The sequence below is a fragment of the Rhineura floridana genome, chromosome 1 (assembly GCF_030035675.1).
Source record: "Rhineura floridana isolate rRhiFlo1 chromosome 1, rRhiFlo1.hap2, whole genome shotgun sequence".
NCBI lineage: Eukaryota > Metazoa > Chordata > Lepidosauria > Squamata > Rhineuridae > Rhineura > Rhineura floridana.
Genome location: NC_084480.1, coordinates 266,332,189 through 266,354,199, shown reverse-complemented (window position 1 = coordinate 266,354,199; position 22,011 = coordinate 266,332,189). Strand labels below are relative to the sequence as shown.

General features: G+C 40.9%; 1 protein-coding gene across 3 annotated transcripts in view; it reads left to right on the top strand.

Moving 5' to 3' along the window:
* Positions 1-22,011, top strand: part of PDE7A (phosphodiesterase 7A) — an 86,427-nt gene that overhangs the window by 4,152 nt on the left and 60,264 nt on the right. For all 3 annotated transcript variants that reach the window (XM_061600226.1, XM_061600235.1, XM_061600245.1), the window contains exon 2: positions 21,603-21,663. In XM_061600226.1, the coding sequence (XP_061456210.1) occupies positions 21,603-21,663 (61 nt within the window). The remainder of the gene's footprint in view (positions 1-21,602; positions 21,664-22,011) is intronic.

Here is a 22,011-nt window from a genome sequence, read left to right as displayed (position 1 = left end):
GCCTTTTTCTGCATTGAAGCCTTGGATTGTTTGCTTCCCCAAATCTTGTATGTTAGTATTTCCCCACTCTGACCATTTGGAAGTCTTGATACAGAAAGTGACTTAGACCACTTGCAGCCATTCAAGATAGTAGTCTGGGCTGTTAATGTTATGCCTGTGGGTAATCTTGGTGGTCAACATGAAGCGTTCTTGTGACAAATCAGCACCATCATGCTGCTTTGATAGTTTATTTTGGCAGTACGAACTAGAGAATCTGAAGTTGAGGCTTCAGTAGATAAAACTTTCTTATTAAATTCTCAAGATTAGTTGCACTACAGTTGCATACTGAAGAGCTGTATGTGAGTCAGACCAATATTTTTTTGTAGGCTTTTTCTTGAATGACAAATCGTGACAGGTCTGTTGGTGACGTTTTGTTAGAGACAAAAATAAGGAAACAGTAGGCTAATTAGTATATTCAAGGTAGCATTGGATTAGCATTGAAATATGTTGAATATTCTGATTATGATGGGGAAAATACTTTGACAACTTTAAAAGTATTACTTTTACTTTAAGGTAAAGTCGTAAAGGAAATAAGTAGATGTAACATTTACCCCCTTCGTTTGATCTGGCAGCAAGCTTCCTAATCACGTATTCTTAATCAAGGTGGGGATATTTGAGAGGGAATCAATCCTGTATGTGGAAGCTAATAAGTGATTGGGTTTTCTGCTCTTGCTTAGAATGAAGTTGATGAGAGCAGGCTATGTCAAGTAACATAGGTCTAGTGCCGAAGTAGTATTTTCTGATTTTTAGTAGTACCCTGCAGGCTTGTATACTATCTTGTCTCCCATGAAAATTCCATCCTCTCATTCCTGCACTAACTATGGTGAAGCAATAGGTTTACACTGATTACCTTTAAACTATAGCAGGGGTATGGAAGTGGATCTGCCCACTTGCCAATTACCTGACTACACCATGACTTCCACATTATTCAATTTCAAAGGAAAAAATCAGGACTGCATTCATAGTATGCTTCTGATTCTTCATTAGCAGCCAAAAGTTGGACCTTTTGAAAATTTGATGTCTTTTACTGTCATTAGACAGAAAAAGGTGCTAAATTCTAAAACGCCCAGTTTTGGGCTGCAAAGGAAAAATGAGAAGCACACTTTGAGTGCAGTTGTGATTCTTTTTAGCTATGGTTTGAAGTTTCCAGCATCTGATGTCAGACCCAGGAAAGGTGGGCATGGTTTGCCCAGAACAGTCAAATTACACTCTTGTGCCAGAGGTTCCCCACCATTAAAGTAGAGCTAATTATGGTTAGCTTTAGTGTCTCTGCAAGTGTATGTAACCTTATATCATAATTAATATGGGAAAGGGAGGATGACGTTTTTTGTGTGGGGAAGAGGAAGATGGAAGATGGAAGAAAAAAGAGTTTCAAGACAAGTCCCAAGATATTTCATTACTGGTATTAAGCAAAGTGTTCAAAATGTTACTAAATTTTTGATACAGGGCTGTATCCAAAGTAGAGTCAATGGAGTTCCGCAAGCGCAGCAGCACTTGTTTCCTCTCTTCCCACTGCATGCCCCCAAATGTTCTCTGGTCCCCCAACCATCTGGAGCTGATTTTAGGGGGTGCATGGGAGAGGAGGGGAAGGTTCCATTTTGCTAGTGCAAGTCTCTTGTACTAGAGAAACAGCGAAATTGGATACTGCCCACAATCTTTGTGGATAATAAAACTGAACTCTGATATGGAGTTGCTAATGAATTGTTAACTACAATAGAATTGGATGGTCTGTCCTTTTTGGTTTGCACAGTTTTACTGCTGTCCAGTGCACTATACTCAGTCTGTACACACGGTCTTATGGTATATTGCTGCTGATTAGCTTCCAATACACTGATTAGCTATCAATCCAGATGAGCTGGCCCTAATTTGGTCAGATGTCTGGAACATGCTATGCTGTTTTCTGAACATAGCTGTTGCTAGTATGGACAGGTATCTTGTGATCTGTAAGGACATTGTTGAAGTGAACTTCATAGTAATATACTTTAAAAGTATTATGCTTTACTATGCAGTAAGCTTTAAAAGTATTGTTGAGGGGTGGTTGTTCAGAAACACAGTTTGAACGGATTGCCTACGTGTGAATGCTGTTTGATGGGCACATATGGAGTTTATAAACGATAACTAAAAAATATTAACTTGAAATAGTCCATACTGGTTTTTCTTGATGACGTATAACTGGTGGTTTATATTTTTATACCTGCTTTGTTGTGGAAAAATATTTCCGTCTATAACATGAATATTTAGCTGTTTGAGTAACTAGGAACCCAGAATTTTTCTAGACATGTTACAGTTCTGTTGTTGTCCAAATTGGATTACATACTATACAACCTTCTTTCTGATAGTTTTAAAACAAATGTTTTGGTCATCTTAGTTTCTAGTAGTAGGTTATTAGTAGCAAATTTCTTAAGAAATCATTTCCAAGTTGATCAGGGTGAGTGTTGCAACAGTGGGGAAACAAATGAGGATTGGGACAGTTATTTCTCCTTTGGTAGTTGCCTCCAGCAAAGGTGGGAAGATTTCTTTATTTCTAGTTTTGATGTGCTCCGAGTTTTGATGTGCTCATGGAGAGTTCTCTCTCTCTCTCTCTCTCCCCCTCCCCCCCCCGCTGCCAGGAGTACACAACAGAAGTAGGACTTGCAGCAATCTGTAGGATGTCTCTTGTAGATCCCAACCAGTCACATGCAAAATTGATTTTACACCCTCCGTTCTGGTGTTACTATAAGCTTCTCATCAAGATCCTTGAGACCCTTGATAGAACCAGCTCCTTTCCTTTGATATTAATTACCTAATATCAATCATCTCCTTAAGAATCCTCAAAACATTTATGAAGATGTAGACAACAGTATGCAGTTGTACCTCCTGTGGAGCTTAACTGTTGAAGCTATTGCCATTTTAGGGGGTATACTTTTTGAGGCAGTGACATCGTGTCTTCATTAGCACACTAGACTTCTGGGAAATATTACAATAATTACATTGCGTTATTTGTCTCATTAGAGATTGCTTCTTAATGAAACAGTACTTTAATGGGATTGGAATCTGTGTTTGGCAAGGGCTTGTTCTTGTTCTTTCTTTTCTAAATGATTCAAAACATGAATTTTTAAAGCAGATTTTTTCATATGGCTTTTAGAGTCTTCTCTTGGATTTGTTCAAAAGGCAACTTAGCAGATAATTTGGGTTAATGCATAAAAACAGCATTAGCTTATAAAATTATATGGCTATAGAATAGAATTAAAATGTGATATTGAATCCTTTTTTTAATACTAATATAAAATATTATGCTATAAATAACAGTTACACTATAAATAACAGTTTTGTGTTGCTGATCTCCTGCTTCCTGGCCTCTGCTCTTGAGGGTCCTTTGGTCTGCAGGAGTTTGTTCCCAGGGGCTGCAGACATGAAAAATAGGTGACCCTTCCTGTTACGAGAGGAAGTGCTTTCTGCTTGAGCAGTGGGATTCTTGTATCAAGCTACTGTAGTTTAAATTCTTGATATAAGAAATGTAGAACCTGTAGTAGGGAAATGGATTATTAAGTTAGAACTTTTTTCAAACAAAAATGCCTATCAACTTCTTGCAGTGATTATGTAGACCAATTTATGGTTTGTTTTCTAAAGCCGTGTGATATTGTGCTGAAATGTGTATAATAAAAACAATGGGGCTGAAACATTTGTGCTTTCATTCTGCACTAGTGCAAGTAGCATTCCAGTTGAAGTAATTCAGGTTAAACTGATTAAAGACTAGATATAAACTGCTTGTAATCAAATCATGGTATTTAAAAAAAATTGTCTAGTATTGCAAGTAAAAGGCTTTTGAAGAGAAGATACCTACCTAATAATAGTATTTATTGTTTGGATTTTTATGAACCTGCAGGCAGGGACTGTTCTTAATTTTGTCCTTCAAAACAGCCAGAGTTGAACACTTTGGATCATAATGTGACATCATGGCCATAGCTTGGTCGTAGAGCATCTGCTTTGCATACAGAAGGTTCCAGGTTTAATCTCTGGCATGTCCCCAATCTGAAATTCTGGAGCAGTGGTTCCCAAACTTTATGAATACAGGACCGCCTTTGAACAGGGCTGTGGAGTCGGAGTCATGGAGTCGGAGTCAGAAGCAATTTTGGGTGGAGTCGGAGTCGGTAGAAATGTACCGACTCTGACTCCGGCTTCAAAATAAATTTTGATTGACAATTTTTTAAAATATAAATTCAAAATGTCAAAGGAGCTTCCCATGAAGTCAGCTGTAGTTGAGCATTTCACCATAACTCAAGATGGAAAACATTTTGTGTGTCAGTGTGTGACACAGGACCCAGATGAAGACAAATGCTGTGATGCCAAGATCAGCGCATATTCAGGCAGCGATAAAAATGCTCCTACGAGAGCTTCCATTTTAAAAAGACGTTTACAGCCCTTTGCAGGGCTGTGGAGTTGGAAGCAATTTTGAGTGGGGTCGGAGTTGGAGTCGGAATCGGACAGTAGAAAAATAGAGGAGTTGGAGTCGAAGGTTTGGTGTACCGACTCCACAGCCCTGCCTTTGAAGCCTCAAAATTTTTCACAACCCCCACATGCTAATTGTTGTAGTTTCAGTCTGTTAATTGAAAAAAATACATAATGAAATAATGTCACTTTTTATTCATCACAACAACAAATATGATGTTCACCAGAAGGTCCCAGGGCAGGTTACAGCAATATAAACAACATTTAACAAATTTTGAAGGTAATGAAAGGAAGTAAAAGTAAACCACCCAGAGTGGTGAATAGAGCCTGGATGATGCCAGGGCATTTGTACTCTGGTTTTAAGTGTTCCGTCTGTGTACAGCGATGCCTCATCTTCAGCACTGGCTCAGGAAGCTCCATATGAGAGTAATATGTCTAACAGACAGAATGTCAACAGGTGAGGCTTTTCCCATAATTGTATTTCCATACTAGAAAAGGCTTAATTTAATTTCTGTTTAATGTCTGCCTGCCATACAGGTGTTAAAAGTACAAGACCCCTGCTCTCCCCCAGTGCCAACCTTAAACCATGCAAATAACTCAAGAGTAAAAACATGGGCAACTTAACATTTTAAAATATTTAAAAATATATTCGAAATGAACATGTACAACTGTATAAAAACACACTCAAAGCTTTGATAAACGGCAACAGAATACATTGAGCATGTGTAATTTCACATTTTAAAAAAATTCTTTACCCATCTTTTATTTTGCTCGCTGCCTTGGGTCAGCCACTAACTCTCAGCTTAATCTACCTCATGTGACCATTACTCCATTGAATTCTGTAGGATTTATTTTTGAGTATACATGGTTAGGATTGCAGCCTAGGTCCTTGTACTATAGACATAATATTTTACTTCCTTTAACCAGAAAGATGCATTTTTATACTATAATAATGCCTCATGTCCCGTCCCCCCCCAAGTAGTTCAGCTCAAAGCTTCAACAGAATCTTAGTCTGGTCTAATTACTGAAGTTTTTTACCTGGAAGTAAGCCCCATTAAATATGAAGAGACTTAATTCTGAGTAGACATGTATACATTGTACTATAATTTATACAGTGAATTTTTAATAAGTGCCCAGGTGTGTATTCATGGAGGGATGCTCTGGGACTCCGTCCTGTTGCTTTTTTTTTAGCAGGCAACCCCTGCCTGGGGTCCATCTGTCTCTGTAGCCAGATCCAATCGGCTCGATTGATCTTCCCTCACTGCTGCTGACAAAAGGAGGGGGAGAGGTGGTGGAGCTTAAATTAGCCCAGCTGGCCCCCTCTCTTGATGCACTCACTTGAGTGCTCTGCTGCTCCGCTCTCTGTGTGGCAGAAATTGACTGGGCTGGCTGGCTGGAAGGAAGGGGAGGCAGAAGGGGCTGCATGAACATGCAGTACAGTCTTGCAAGTTGGTGGTTTACAGACTAGCCATTAGTTTTTTCAAAAAATAATAAATAATTATTCTCTTGGCTCTTTGTGACTTCACGTTGAACCACTGTCCTAGAGAGCTGCTGCCAGTCACCGTAGAGTCCTGTGAACGCTACTGAGTTAGATGTTTGACTCTGTATTACTGAGGCAGCCTCCTATGTTCACATGTTCTCACTTAATACATTTTAGTGTGAGACATGGGAGGAGGTGATGGAGGACTGTTGTTTTTCTGGAAGCTCAGCATCTCTTACAGAGTGAACCAGACTGTTCTTTACAGTAGGGCCCCGCTTATACGGCGGGTTCCGTTCCGGACCCCTGCTGTAAAGCGGAAAATGCCGTAAAGCGGAACCCCATTGACTTTAATGGGCCGCGTCACGCCAAAATGACGCGAAAACGGCGCAAAACGGCGCAAAAGGGGAAAAAACCCTTTAAAATTGAAAATGAATGGTGCCGCATCAGCAGAATGCCTTAAAGCGGAATGCCGTAATGCGGGGCCCTACTGTATATAGTTTGCTATTACTGATTTTGGTGGGCAAGTTAAAAAATGCTGAAGTTAAAAATTGTCCCATTTTAATTAATGGAAGATAAAAATGGTTACCTTAGTTTTTGCTGATCATTATTATAATATTTAAAAATCACTGTGTTTTTATTTTGGATGTTTTATAGTGTAACCCTGTATGTACCTACTTAGAAGTAAGTCCCATTGAATTTAGCTGGGCTTTCACCTAGGTAAATAGGTATAGGATTTGCAGCCTTGTTTAGACCTTTCCATCCTTCTTCTTGGCCATGGTGGCCCCCAGGATAGCTCTGAAAAAGGTATGTGTTGGTGGAGGGGGCATGTAACAGACTTTTCAACCAAATTCTCAAGGGTATATTTTTTATTTAAAGCATTTGGGTCCTGCTGTCATCCAAAAAAAGCCACCTACAAAGATCTGTAATAAAACATTTCCTGTCCTCATGCTTACACTCTAAAAGACACCATACACAAGAAAAAAAGATTGGGAGGGAGGAGAAAGAAAACAGTCTTGGTGCTGATTATTAGTTACAGTGTTCTTATAACGACAAGCTAGAATGGAAACAGTTTGAGGCATGACGGAGTCAGAAGTTCCTGGTCCTGCAGCTCCATTTCTTCCTCTGTTGTAGCCTGATGGAATGGCTGCTGAACAAATTTCTGTGAGGCACAGTGTGAACCAAGCTCTGTCTCTCAAAAATGGGCTTACTACTCGTGCCTAAATGGGAATCGCCCTACTAAAACCAAAAGGTTTTAGTATATTTACTGTTAAGATATTCTGTACCATATTGTTTTTGTTTAATAACTAATTTCTCCACTAGGAACTTAGAGGTGTCAAGGACCCAGGGTCCAATCCCCTAACCGCAGGGCAATTGACTCTGGCCAGGCACACCCCATGTCTCCTTTATCAGGGTTGTGTGAGACGAAACAGCAGTCCTGTAAGGTAGATAGATTGCCACCACCCATTAACTTGGTCTTCTACTCTGAGTCAAGGGGAACTCAGAGTACCAGTGGACTGGCAGAGATACCTAAGAGCAAGGGGCAAACTGTATACTCCCTGTTCTGGAGCCTCATCCCAGCCCAGTATAGTAGTCAGTAGCTTGATGGTCAAGGTACTGACTTCAGAGCCACAGTTCCCAAGTAACACACATCAGTTAATATTGAGGTAGTTTATTAGATAAAATGTAAGTGCATATAAAAAGAGCAGAATACAATTCCTTTAAGTCAAACACTCTTAAACAGAGTTAGCTATAGTCAACATCTATACAAAATGCAGTGAGAAAGTTCCACATAGACATAAAATAACACAGCTTACCTAACCTAAGCTAAATGCTCAGAAGAAAAATACAAGAGCCGGTCCCCTTGGCTCCTTATACCAATAGACATCACACAGGTAAGGCAAGATGGAATGGGGCCACCAGTTAAAGGTTAGCCCCTTTCTCATGGGAGGTTGTCCAGCAACAGCTAGAGGGCCAATTAGCCAGTCATGACACTTCTTGATGATGGAATAGTCCAGATGTTCACTGCAAGGGCAGGCCTACTAATTTATGGCTACTCAGGCCTCCTGACCTTGATAACAGGCAGTACAGATAAGATACAACTGCATCCTTTTTAGACCAACAAGGTGCAGCTGGACTGTATGAGATGCCCTAATTTTTCCCAACTTAAAGCATCCCAGAAACCTATGCAAGATATCCCCCACAATCCTTTCAGGCTAAGCCATTTTACTTTGGCCAACCTTAGCTTTTCTTGACAAGATGGATCAATGGTTTGACTTCCTGTCTCAACATTATCTACACCATGGGTAGCCAGTGTGCTTCCCTCAGTTGTTGAATTGCAGCTCCATCTCCCCTTGTCATTGGCCATGCTGGCTGGACCTGATGAGAGTTGAATCCAACAACATCTGGAAAGTGCCATACTAGTAGCCCCACCTAGAGATGCCAAGGATTGAACTTGTGACCTTTTGCATGCAGAGCACATGGTCTTCCACTAACCTATAAGCCTTACTGTAAATAGAAGTTTAGTTTGTCCTTTATGTTGCCTGGATTACTTGTCATACTACTTCTAGAAAGTATTGAATTATTAAGGTGGGGGGCAATGGGTATTGTTTTGGAAACCAAGAGAGCACATGTCCAATAAGCCTGGCAGAAGCCCATAGATTTCCTATTTGAGCTTTGGGCCTTACTGAATTCTGTGGGTGGTGGCAGATGACTGTGGTGTTGGCAATAGCAATTGTGGAGTAACCAAAACCCGTTTTTTGGAGGTGTCCTTGTATTTTCACCAGAATTCTTTCTGAGATTGTGTCCAATAAACTGGGGTTAAGAGTAGATAGTGATAAACTGTATACAAGTACAGGAGGAAAAATATGAGTAGAATGAAATCCAAATTAAATTTGGATTTGAGAGGCAAGAAAGAATAGATATTGATAATATTAGCAAGCAGTGGATGTGGACGTCTGTTGGGGAGTGGCAAAGGCGATTTATAGTGGCTTGCATTATAGATGGAAAGGTCTGGGAGTTCTGAGGTTCAGAACAGGGTAAACGTTTTAGTATGTCATTCCTTTAACTGTGTGCTATATCTATATCAGAAGTCCTGAGAGCTTTAATGGAAGCTACTTTCTATTGCTGTTGCTTGGGCTGCTCTTGTAAATGCTGACTTCCTGATAACAAAGAGAGCCTGTTAGTTCAGGGGAATTCTTCAGTTGTTATGGTTATCCTTCTAATAGAATTGTACATGTGTTATAGACTGACCTACCAACCAAAACTGTGGTTACTGCCTGTGGTTTAGTACTCTGTGTTTTATTGTCTTCAACAGCTAACTAGGGCATTTGGCAAACAATCCCCATAGCTAACTCCAACTGAAGTAACAATAGAATACTATATCCTCCTTCTCTCTCCCCCCCCCGGGCCAAAAGAGCCACCAAGGTAGATCTGCAAGAACTTGAAAATAAAGGTAAGATTGGATAGAATAGTACTGCTAGGACGCTGTTTACTACATACAGTTTACCTTAAGCATTTTAATCACTGTCATGATCAAGAGTTGGTATCCAGCTCTTTTGGAGAGAAATACTATGGGAACACCCACTGACATCTGCCTGCTTCCACAATGGAGATCTGCTTGTACAATGGAACTTGTGATTTCTTCATCCGTGAGCCCCCCAACCCTCTGGTGTAGATTTTGGGAGTATGCAGGGTATGCTGCTGAGGGAGGAAGGAAAGGCCTCATTGTGCAAGCAGATGTGTGCTCAGAAGTATATAGAAATATATGCATATACCTTTCAGAGTGTGTGAATGATAAAAGGTAAGAGCTTTGAGATTCAGAACTTTGTGTTATAGGTGTTTTATGTTTCTTGCTAAAACCATAATAAAGTTGGGAGGTGTGTGGAATACCTTTGGCTTGGTGTGTGCAGTTTGTAGTCGGATATACTGGGCAGAATATTCTCATGCAGAATATATTCCTGTAGCAGTCATATGAGTGGCATTGGTACATCTTCAGTTTCAAGTTGCTGCCTTCCTTGCCTGTTATTTATCAGCCTCTTAAATGCCAAAGCACACCAAAGCATTGATTAATATAAGAGATTATGCTGCACCCCTTTGTGTGATCGCAAATGGGCATTATTTGGATCTGGTGTGTGGCCTTGATCCTCCTTGAGTGGAATGATTCAAAGGTAGAGCTTTTTTTAAAGTAGTATCTTGATTTGAATGAATCTTAGTAACTTGAAACCAAAATTGCCATTTATAGGAGTGTACATTTTAGTTATTTGGCATTCTGTTAAATAGGTGCATGTGTTCTTAAATTCTTTTTAGTTTGTTAATATTTGTGCATATTACTTTAGGATTTGCATGGTCTTAGTTTCTCTTGTGGAAAATGTAGTGAGCTATAAGTATTAAAGCCAATAGCTAATTGTTTGTGTCAATCAACAAATTTCATAAATGTTTTTATAGGTGAATGAAATCCCTACTAGGGGGGTTTCACCTATGTTAGATACTCCTATAATAACTGATATGTGGGGAGAGTTAGGGTTTATGTGTTCCTAAGAATGAAGAAGAGACATGCTAAGAGAAAGAAAGCCATAGATCATGTTTCCAGTTGTTTAAAATGTGAATATAGTACATAATCATGCTGCTTGTAGTGATGATGTGCAAAGGAAAAAAGTTAACAACATTTGAAGTGCCATGGTAATATTTTTGGAAATATGTTGACATATTTCATTTATATATCCAAGAACTAATGGGTAGTATCTTACCTACCTAGATCGGTAGTTTTCTTTTTAGTACCTACTGAAGACTTTCTCCTTTCAACAAGTGTTTTAAATAGAGACCATATCCTAGGTTGTATCTGTGTTGGAATTGGTTAAGATGTTTGAAAGATGTTTCTAATGTTTTATTGCTTTTTTGCCGCACTGGGCTTCTGGGAGGAAGGGTGGGGTATAAATTTAATAAATACATAAACAATATAATACTCAAGTGTACATCTATTGAGATCAGTGTACTTAAGCTAGTCCCACATATCATTTCTGAACCTGCACAGAACAACTTTTGGAACTATACTGTTAGCCTAAGAGCAATTATTTAACTTTTGTAGATTGTATTATTTTATTGATGTATTTTATATTGTATTTTTATATTTGTGTTTTTTGTAAGCTGCCTTGAGGGTCTTTGGCTGGAAGGCGGGGTATAAATAAATAAATAAATAAATAAATAAAAACTAACTAGAGCTAGACAAATATTTTGGTGGGAATCATGTCCCCCCCTCAGTGTGCATGATCAAGGGATGTGGCTCCTGCTTAGATTTCCACAGCAGTAGCATGGTCACTTGGTCAGTCCTCTTGGGAGGATGAGGTAGGCCTTCTCCACTTCCCTTTCTCTATCTCTCTTCCACGTTTACCTTTGTCTCTAGTTCCCCCCCCTTTTTATGGATTGTTTCCTTCAGTTTCTTTGTGTTGTTGTCACCCTCATGGCTCACAGAGCACCATTTTGGAAGTGTTTGAATTGCTTGAGGAAATGCCCCACCACAATGATGGTCACAGTCTGTCTTCCTTGTCTGCATGAGGGATGCTGTCAGTATTTCACCAGACAAATGTGCTGCAATCAGTATTCTGACCTATAAAGATTTTTTTGAGCTAATTAGTCAACTGTTTAGTAAAGCATTGTTTTATTGCTAGTGCGTTCCATATCTATATATCCATATCCTGGTGCAAGATGTAAGTGTTGTTGAACCGATTGGGAGCAGTGACCACAGTGCTATTAAATTAAACATACATGTAACTGGCCAATTGCCAAGAAAATCCAACACGGTCACATTTGACTTCAAAAGAGGAAACTTCACAAAAATGAGGGGATTGGTAAAAAGAAAGCTGAAAAACAAAGTCCAGAGGGTCACATCACTCGAAAATGCTGGGAAGTTGTTTAAAAACACTATATTAGAAGCTCAACTGGAGTGCATACCGCAGATCTGCCAGGGTACTGCCAGGGCCAAGAAGAAGCTCTCAGAGGCAAAAAGTCTTCCTTCAAAAAATGGAAGTCTTGTCCAAATGAAGAAAATAAAAAAGAACACAAACTCTGGCAAAAGAAATGCAAGAAGACAATAAGGGATGCTAAAAAAGAATTTGAGGAGCACATTGCTAAGAACATAAAAACCAACAACAAAAAATTCTATAAATACATTCAAAGCAGGAGACCATCTAGGGAGACAATTGGACCCTTGGATGATAAGGGAGTCAAAGGTGTCCTAAAGAACGATAAGGAGATTGCAGAGAAGCTAAATGAATTCTTTGCATCTGTCTTCACAGTGGAAGATATAGGGCAGATCCCTGAACCTGAACTAACATTTGCAGGAAGGGATTCTGAGGAACTGAGACAAATAGTGGTAACGAGAGAGGAAGTTCTAAGCTTAATGGACAATATAAAAACTGACAAATCACCGGGCCCGGATGGCATCCACCCGAGAGTTCTCAAAGAACTCAAATGTGAAATTGCTGGTCTGCTAACTAAAATATGTAACTTGTCCCTCGGGTCCTCCTCCGTGCCTGAGGACTGGAAAGTGGCAAATGTAACGCCAATCTTCAAAAAGGGATCCAGAGGGGATCCCGGAAATTACAGGCCAGTTAGCTTAACTTCTGTCCCTGGAAAACTGGTAGAAAGTATTATTAAAGCTAGATTAACTAAGCACATAGAAGAACAAGCCTTGCTGAAGCACAGCCAGCATGGCTTCTGCAAGGGAAAGTCCTGTCTCAGTAACCTATTAGAATTCTTTGAGAGTGTCAACAAGCATATAGATAGAGGTGATCCAGTGGACATAGTGTACTTAGACTTTCAAAAAGCGTTTGACAAGGTACCTCACCAAAGGCTTCTGAGGAAGCTTAGCAGTCATGGAATAAGAGGAGAGGTCCTCTTGTGGATAAGAAATTGGTTAAGAAGCAGAAAGCAGAGAGTAGGAATCAACGGACAGTTCTCCCAATGGAGGGCTGTAGAAAGTGAAGTCCGTCAAGGATCGGTATTGGCACCTGTACTTTTCAACTTGTTCATTAATGACCTAGAATTAGGAGTGAGCAGTGAAGTGGCCAAGTTTGCTGATGACACTAAATTGTTCAGGGTTGTTAAAACAAAAAGGGATTGCGAAGAGCTCCAAAAAGACCTCTCCAAACTGAGTGAATGGGCAGAAAAATGGCAAATGCAATTCAATATAAACAAGTGTAAAATTATGCATATTGGAGCAAAAAATCTGAATTTCACATATACGCTCATGGGGTCTGAACTGGCGGTGACCGACCAGGAGAGAGACCTCGGGGTTGTAGTGGACAGTATGATGAAAATGTCGACCCAGTGTGCGGCAGCTGTGAAAAAGGCAAATTCCATGCTAGCGATAATTAGGAAAGGTATTGAAAATAAAACAGCCGATATCATAATGCCATTGTATAAATCTATGGTGCGGCCGCATTTGGAATACTGTGTACAGTTCTGGTCGCCTCATCTCAAAAAGGATATTATAGAGTTAGAAAAGGTTCAGAAGAGGGCAACCAGAATGATCAAGGGGATGGAGCGACTCCCTTACGAGGAAAGGTTGCAGCATTTGGGGCTTTTTAGTTTAGAGAAAAGGCGGGTCAGAGGAGACATGATAGAAGTGTATAAAATTATGCATGGCATTGAGAAAGTGGATAGAGAAAAGTTCTTCTCCCTCTCTCATAATACTAGAACTCGTGGACATTCAAAGAAGCTGAATGTTGGAAGATTCAGGACAGACAAAAGGAAGTACTTCTTTACTCAGCGTATAGTTAAAGTATGGAATTTGCTCCCACAAGATGCAGTAATGGCCACCAGCTTGGATGGCTTTAAAAGAAGATTAGGCAAATTCATGGAGGACAGGGCTATCAATGGCTACTAGCTGTGATGGCTGTGCTCTGCCACCCTAGTCAGAGGCAGCATGCTTCTGAAAACCAGTTGCCGGAAGCCTCAGGAGGGGAGAGTGTTCTTGCACTCGGGTCCTGCTTGTGGGCTTCCCCCAGGCACCTGGTTGGCCACTGTGAGAACAGGATGCTGGACTAGATGGGCCACTGGCCTGATCCAGCAGGCTCTTCTTATGTTCTTATGTTCTTATATCTGAATTCACTAATAGGCAAAAAACCTTGCGGTTTAAGAATGTACCTATAGCCCACAGATATTTCTATCCAACTTTAAAAAGCAGGGAAATTGGGCAGCTATAGTGAATGCACCAGGGGAGCAGGAGACCTGACCTGCTTTCTGAGATATTGTACTGCTCTACAAATTTGTCAAAAAGCAAAGATAATTTGGGTTGGTCTTTCACAGTCCAATCCACTTGCTGTGTAGCTTGGAAGAATTTGGTAACGTGCCTCTGAGCATATGGTGAGTAGTGGCCACACCTGCCATCTCCAAAGATGGAGAATTACATTTTGGTATGTTTGTTGGTGTTCTTCTTACTCTGCTTTTTTCCTGTGTTACTATTGTTTCTACAGAGAATCTAGCCTAGAAAATTACATTTCACTCATCATTCATCCTAGAAACCTATGTCAAATTTATTTTTATTAATTTCAAAGCCTTTTTATTGGTCAATGTCATACGGTGAAATAGCCTTTTATGTTTCAAACTGGAAGTTATGTTCTGTTTCTGTTTTGGGTGCATTAACAGTTGAATCTGAAATTGCAGTTTGATGTAAAATCAGACTGATTACAATATGTTGCTACTTCAGGAATGACTCTAGCTGTTGGAAAAAACAAACTTAGCCTGCCCAAGATGCATGTTTTCAGCCTGCTATGTTTAAACCATTTCATTTAAGCAAGGTGGGAACTGTCAATTAAAAACATAGAACACACCTAGCATTTTGCTAGAATATATTTCACCCACTGTTGTATCTTGTGCAAACTGAGATAGAGCTGTGTGTCATCAGCATACTGGTGACACTGCAGCTCAAATCTCCTGATGATAGCCCCCAGCTGCTTTATATAGATGTTAAATAGCATCGGGGAGAGGATGGAGTCCTGTGGCACCCCACAAGTGAGAGGCCAAGGGTCTGAAACCTCATCCCTCTCTGTCTTTTGGCACATTTAAGCCAAAATTGTTTTAAAGGTGTTTTTATTTATTTATTTAACATTTTATATTGCTTTTCTACCCCTCAATGGCCCAAGAATTTGCACGGCACTTTGCAGATAAAATCACTCAGATTCATTCCGACTTGGATGCTATTGTTGATACAGTCTCAGTGGATGTAACTTTGGCTCCTGCCTATCCAATAATAATGGATTCTTTTCAATTTGTGCAGCCCGAGGATGTGGACAGGATCCTTGGAGAGGTGAGAGCCACCTCATGTCTTCTAGACCCCTGCCCTTCCTGGCTTATTAAATGCACCAGAGAGGGACTGGCTGAGTGGGTGAAGGGAGTGATCAATGCCTCCTGACAAAAAGGCAGAGTTCCAGTGAGCCTAAAGGAGGCAGTTGTAAGGCCTTTGTTGAAAAAGCCCTCCCTGGATCTCTCCATAATGGATAATTATCGGCCAGTGTGCAATATCTCATTTCTGGGCAAGGTAACAGAGCGTGTGGTAGCCTCCCAGCTCCAGGGATTCCTGGATGAAACGGAGTATCTAGATCCATTTCAGTCTGGTTTCAGGCTTGGTTATGGGACGGAGACGGCTCTGGTTGCCTTGGTGGATGACCTATGCAGAGAACTGGACAGGGGGAGTGTGTCCCTGTTGGTTCTGCTGGACCTCTCAGTGGCTTTCGATACCATCGACCATGGTATCCTTCTGGGCCGCCTTGCTGGGATGGGACTTGGGGGCACTGTTTTACAGTGGCTCCGTTCCTTCCTGGAGGGATGAACCCAGAAAGTGGTACTGGGGGATTCCTGTTCGACTCCTTGGCCGTTGGCCTGTGGGGTCCCTCAGGGCTCAGTTTTGTCCCCCATGCTATTTAACATCTACATGAAACCACTGGGAGAGGTTGTCCGAGGGTTTGGGGTTCAGTGCCATCAGTATGCTGATGACACCCAACTCTACTTCTCCTTTCCACCTAACTCCAAGGAAGCTGTCTTGGTTTTAAACCGGTGTCTGTCATCAGTGGTGGACTGGATGAGGGCGAACAAATTAAAGCTTAATCCAGACAAGACACAGGTGCTCCTAGTCAGTCAAAAGGCAAATCAGGGAATAGGGATTCAGCCTGTGTTGGATGGGGTTACACTCCCCCTGAAGACGCAGGTTCGCAGTTTGGGTGTGTTCCTGGACTCAGCTTTAAATTTTGAGGCCCAGGTTTCTGCGGTGGCCAGGAGTGCTTTTGCACAATTAAGGTTAGTGCGCCAGCTGCGCCCATTCCTTGAGCCATCAGATCTGGCCACGGTGACACATGCCTTAGTTACATCCCATTTAGATTACTGTAATGCGCTCTACGTGGGGCTGCCTCTGAAGACTGTTCGGAAACTTCAGTTGGTGCAACATGCTGCAGCCAGAATGTTAACTGGGGCTGGTTACAGGGACCATACGACTCCCCTGTTACAAAAGATCCACTGGTTGCCACTCTGTTTCCGGACACAATTCAAAGTGCTGGTGATGACCTATAAAGCCCTATATGGCTTAGGTCCAGGCTATCTGTCAGACCGTATCTCCCTATATGAGCCTGCCTGGGCCCTGAGATTCTCAGGAGAGGCCCTTCGCTCAATACCTACGTCCTCACAAGCACGACTAGTGGGGACGCGAGATAGGGCCTTTTCGGTGGTTGCCCCGAGGCTTTGGAACTCCCTTCCTAGGGAAGCAAGAATGGCCCCCTCCTTGCAGTCCTTCCGTCGGCAAGCAAAAAGACTTTTTTATTTCAACAAGCCTTTGGAACTGAAAGCTGTTAAGGACAGGACTTGAAGGGTGCTGCATTGCTATTGTCTAATTGTATTATTTTAAACTGAGTTTGAATTATTTTAACTGTATGTATGAATGGTTTTAATACTGTAAATTGTTTAATTTGATTTTAATCTAGACTTTTGTATGTTTTTAATTATATGTGTGCTTTTATCTGGAAGCCGCCGTGAGTTCCAGTTTTGGAAAAAGGGCGGGGTAAAAATAATGATAATAAAATAAATAAATAAATGAGTAACACAATAGAATGCAAAGCTATTAAAAACATCCAAATGATTTCAAACATATTGGAACACACACAGGGCTTGCTTGACATCACCTGGGGCTGAATTCCATGGTTGTGGGACCATTACTGAAAAGCCCTGGCCCATGTGCTTGCCAGCTTAATAACTACCTTAGCACTGCAGCAGGACTTTAGAAGCAGATGCTAAGTTACAGACAGATTAATTTGAATCCAGGATGTCCTTTAGGTAAGCTGCTGTCTAATCATTAAGCACTTTAAATTGGAACAGTATCGTGGCATACTGCAGTGATAAATGTGTTGAGTATGTAAGAAGTTAATAGCTCTCTGCTAATTAAGAACCTCTTTAGACAATATTTTGCAGTGTTTGGCCTCTGTTAGTCATAAGGCTGCCCTGTATATTCCAGGTGGACTTCGTTGCTGGCTATGGAGGAAGAAAGTGTTTCTTTTTTAAAGAATATATTTATTGTTTTCAACACAAAGAATAAGTATAACAATAAATATTAACCACCATTGTGTTTGGTTTGTGTAAGACCAAATCACAATTACAAAATAATGGAAGGAACATATGCAGACCATGTTCCTCAAGGTTTATGCAAATAACCCAACCAAAGAGAATCATCTGTGGCTGGTGGTCAGACCTCTAACCCCTGCTCATTTTTCCTGCAGACCTTCCGTTGAACCTATTTCTTTTTCTAGTAATAATTTGTGCAGATCTTGCCCTACCCCCTTTAAAGCAGCATCTGAGCGTGCACACACATGTTCATATACTGTGAGTGAAGGCTTTCTCCCTTTCACACCAGCAGTTTAGCAAATGCCATACCTGTGACTATTGAAACCAATTACTTTTAACATGGTTTGTGTCTTAAGGATCCTTCTGTTATAGGCTATCCCCTGTCCATGAGATCCTGGACTCTAGATATGTCTCCCACACCTGAAATTTATTTATTTATTATTTGATTTATATCCCGCCCTTCCTCCCAGCAGGAGCCTAGGGTGGCAAACAAAAGCACCAAAAACACTCTACAATACCATAAAAACAGACATTAAAATACATTAAAACAATATGATATACTTTCTGTGAGCCAGTTCTCTTTAATTCTGTCTTACCATTCAATGGCAGTTAATAGTGCTCTTGAAGCTTACTGTCTCTTTTTAAAAATACTAGCTGCACTAATTCGGTGTCTCCTAACCACCCCTTTTATAGTGTCCCATAGCATGTGTGGTCTCATGCCAGGAGTAGAATTTTCTTAAAAATAAAGCTCATGCACCTGTTTCAAGTTACCTCTAACCATCTCATCAACTAGCGGCACTGAATTGAACAACCAATCATAATGCTGAGGTGTGGGGTACCTCATGCACAAATCTACAGAAATTGGAGCATGATCTGAGGGCGTTGTAACAGCAGCTTCAGCAATGTCACCAGTGGCCAGAGCTCCTTTATCAAGAATATATAGTCCAGCCTGAAGTGGGACCAGAACCTGGAAGAATAGAAAGTGAAGGCTTTACAACTTGTTGTTTTTAAGGACATGTTCAGCCACTAAAGAGCTTTTTTTTGCTGACCTTGTGCAGGTACTGCCACCCTATTCCTGTTTCTGTCTATGGAATCCTTCAAGCAGGCATTGAGATCTCCCAGAATCACTCTGCCCCTTCTACAGTCTGCCAACTTATTCAGTGGTTTTCTGAGGAAGTTGTATTGGCATCTATTAGGGGTATAGATAGAGCCAGTAACACATCTGACTCCTGGAGATGAGAGGGCCTGCCAATCAGCAAAAAACCCCTTTGGGACAGCTTAAATGCTGTTCCTGGTCACCCAGGAAATAGGGGGTTAGTGGGGGCCACATGGTGTCTTCAGGCCCTGTCCTGCTACAGGGCTATTTTTTGGGTTATAGACTATAGTAGAAGTACAGTAGCAGAATAAACACAGCTGTTCTTTTTAAACACAAGCCTAGTCTTTCTTGTGCTCTTTACAATTCCACTTCACATTCCATTGTGAATCACCATCTCTCTTTTGTCTGGCGCCTGCCTCTTCCTCTGGATTGGTATCTTTAAATCTTTTAACAAGAGTTCAGCTTGCCTTTCATCCCCTGCTGAGAGGAGCTTCCCTTTGTTTTGAACCACCAGCTTAAAGGAGAATTCCCATCTGTAAGGGATTCCTGTCTCTCTGAGAGCCAGTGTATAAGACATGGCGGCTTCAGGTCAAATGTCCTGAATGACCTCAATTAGATCATGTTTGTATTTAAACTCCCTAGTGTTTCATAAATGTAAATGTACTGCCTTCAAGTCGATTCCGACTTATGGCAACCCTATGAATAGGGTTTTCAGGGTAAGCGGTGTTCAGAGGGGGTTTACCATTGCCTTCCTCTGAGGCTGAGAGGCAGTGACTGGCCCAAGGTCACCCAGTGAGCTTCATGGCTGTGTGAGGATTCGAACTCTGGTCTCCCAGGTTGTAGTCCAACACCTTAACCACTACACCACACTTAGGGCTCTGTATATTGCCTCTTTGGTGTGGTATCACTGGAATTGTATTATTATGTCCCTGGGCAAATCATTGGTGTGAGATCTTGGTCCCGCAGCCCTGCTTGCCCACTCTGTGGCATCTACAGAAATAACTACCCCCAGATTCTTGCTATTAAGCCAATCTGTTAGAAATTTAGGGGTATCTCCTCCTCCTCCTCCTCCTCCTTAGGAATTCTACAAACTCAAAAATTCTTCCAGGCTCTCTGTAGGACTGTTCCACCCACAATTCCAAATCCCCAGTCGCCATTTTCAAAGTCTCAATCTCTGTCTATCAAGGCCCATTTACATTGCCTCATTTGCAGACCTGGTGATATCTGATAATTTGATGGTTACAGGCTCAAATTTAGCTTCTGTTGGCTGAAGTGTGATGGCCCAGTCCTCAGATAACTCCTCTGATTTTAAGTATATATTCATCTTCCCTGCCCTCCTCCCACATTGGTTAATTTCACACCTTTTCGTGCTTAAACCTTAGGAAAGCATCCTGTTGATGTTCCTGTCAATGTCTTCACTTGAAAGGTTGGAGTTGCTCTTGTCAGTTATACAGTTGTTGTTTAATTTAGCAATTTTTGCTTTGGTATCATGGGTGATCTGCTGCATAGCCTGTAGATTCCTGAGATTTAAATCTGCCTTTGCCTTAAAAAGTCACCACCTTTGCTGCTTTTGCCCTATAGCTGAATTAAGCCATCATTCCATGGCTTAAGCCATCCTCCCCCCTGGAAGAAAGTGTTTCCTATACACTTTTGGAGGTCAGTGTTTAATAGCCATCAGTGGGACACCTGAATGTGCATACCACTCTGGTTTGTAAAGACAGATTTAAACTAAAGCATTAATTAAAATGTATACTCAAGCTTTACTTTGGTTATGCCTGCATTCTTTTTGTATAAGCTCACTGGAAAAAAATGACTAAAAGCAGCAGCCCTTATACTTTTTATGTGAAAACGGTTGCCAAGAGAATAGCTAAAGGGGATGATGATTGATAAACAGCTAATTCTATGCATGTAAAATGCAAATGAATGCTGGGATGATTATTTATATTCCACTTTCAGAAAAAATTCAAAGCAGCTCAGAAGGATAGACGTTGCAATGATTGGGTTTTAACATGGTGTGAACTTCCATGATCAAACAATGTCCTGTTGCTGTAGCCATGGGAAAGGGCTATATAAGTATTTGCATTAACTATAACTGACAAGTGCAGGAGTTAACAAAGTTGGTATCCTCCAGATGTTGGGAGGTATGTTGGCAGAAGTATTCTTCAAGTGTCTAGTATGGATACCTATGGCAGTTTTGACTTCTTTCTGTCAGGTCAGCCAAAACTGATAACAAGCACTCCTGGTCACCACTGTCATCTGAACCTCTAATAACAGTCCCATCGCACTCCTCGTCACCACTGTCACCTGAGCCTCTACTAACAGTCACATCAAGAGTATCCTCATACTGCAAACTTCAAAGACAGTATGACTGTGTCCAAAACAGGCTAAATCTCAATTCTTCTTAATACTACTAATAATCTATCTCTTTTGCGGCAGAACATACTCAAGGTGTGGTACAACTATGTTTGTAGTTAGATTTACAGATACTGTACATTTGAGTGGTTAAACACGTAAGAATCCAGAGCCATAAGGAAGCATGAAATCTCCATAATCAGCAGCATAAAAACATGTTAAAGCAAGGCAAACTGGAACAAAGGAGTCTCTAACCATGGTTAAGCCGGGAGTGGGAAGGAAGCGTGCAGTTCAGTGACCCACTCCCTTAAACATGATTAATGGAGAGGCTGTGCTATGTCTGAACCACCCTTGTCTTGAACGATTTGAGAGACCACACAAATGAAAAGGTTTTATGCATTTAGCAAATCTGTTGCCTTGATTTCTTTCTCTGCACACATTCCCATATGAAGATAAAGTTTAAAGTTGTTGAGGTACAATAGGCAAAGCATTCTTTATTGGAACAAGTAGTTTTTAATGGAGGCAGTGTCGCTTAGGTAAAATGAGAGTTTTAAGACTAATTTCAAAACCTGGAGTAAAATGTTCTGTTTTTTTTTTTCATTTCAGAGACGTGGGGCAATTTCCTATGACAGTTCTGATCAAACTGCATTGTACATTCGTATGCTAGGTAAGTATGGTCACCTATTGAAACACCCAGATGTTTATATGTATGTATGGCTGTCTGCTGTCAAGTAGATGGTGTACACTAGTGCATCTTAATACCTTTCTGGTTTTATTCCTCCCTCTTCAGCTTCCCACAACTTGTGTTGCTGCTGCTTGCTGTTTTGGCTCTAATTATTTCAATTTTGTTTAGCACAAATTTCATAAGGAGTTGAGCACTGAACAAATGCATAAGGAAATAGTTGTTTACAAAATAGGAGATATCTGACTCCTCAGCAGTGTAGGTCTAACTGAGAAGAAATGAAGACATTGAGGTGGATGCAAATATTAGAGAAACTATTATGCTTTAACATTA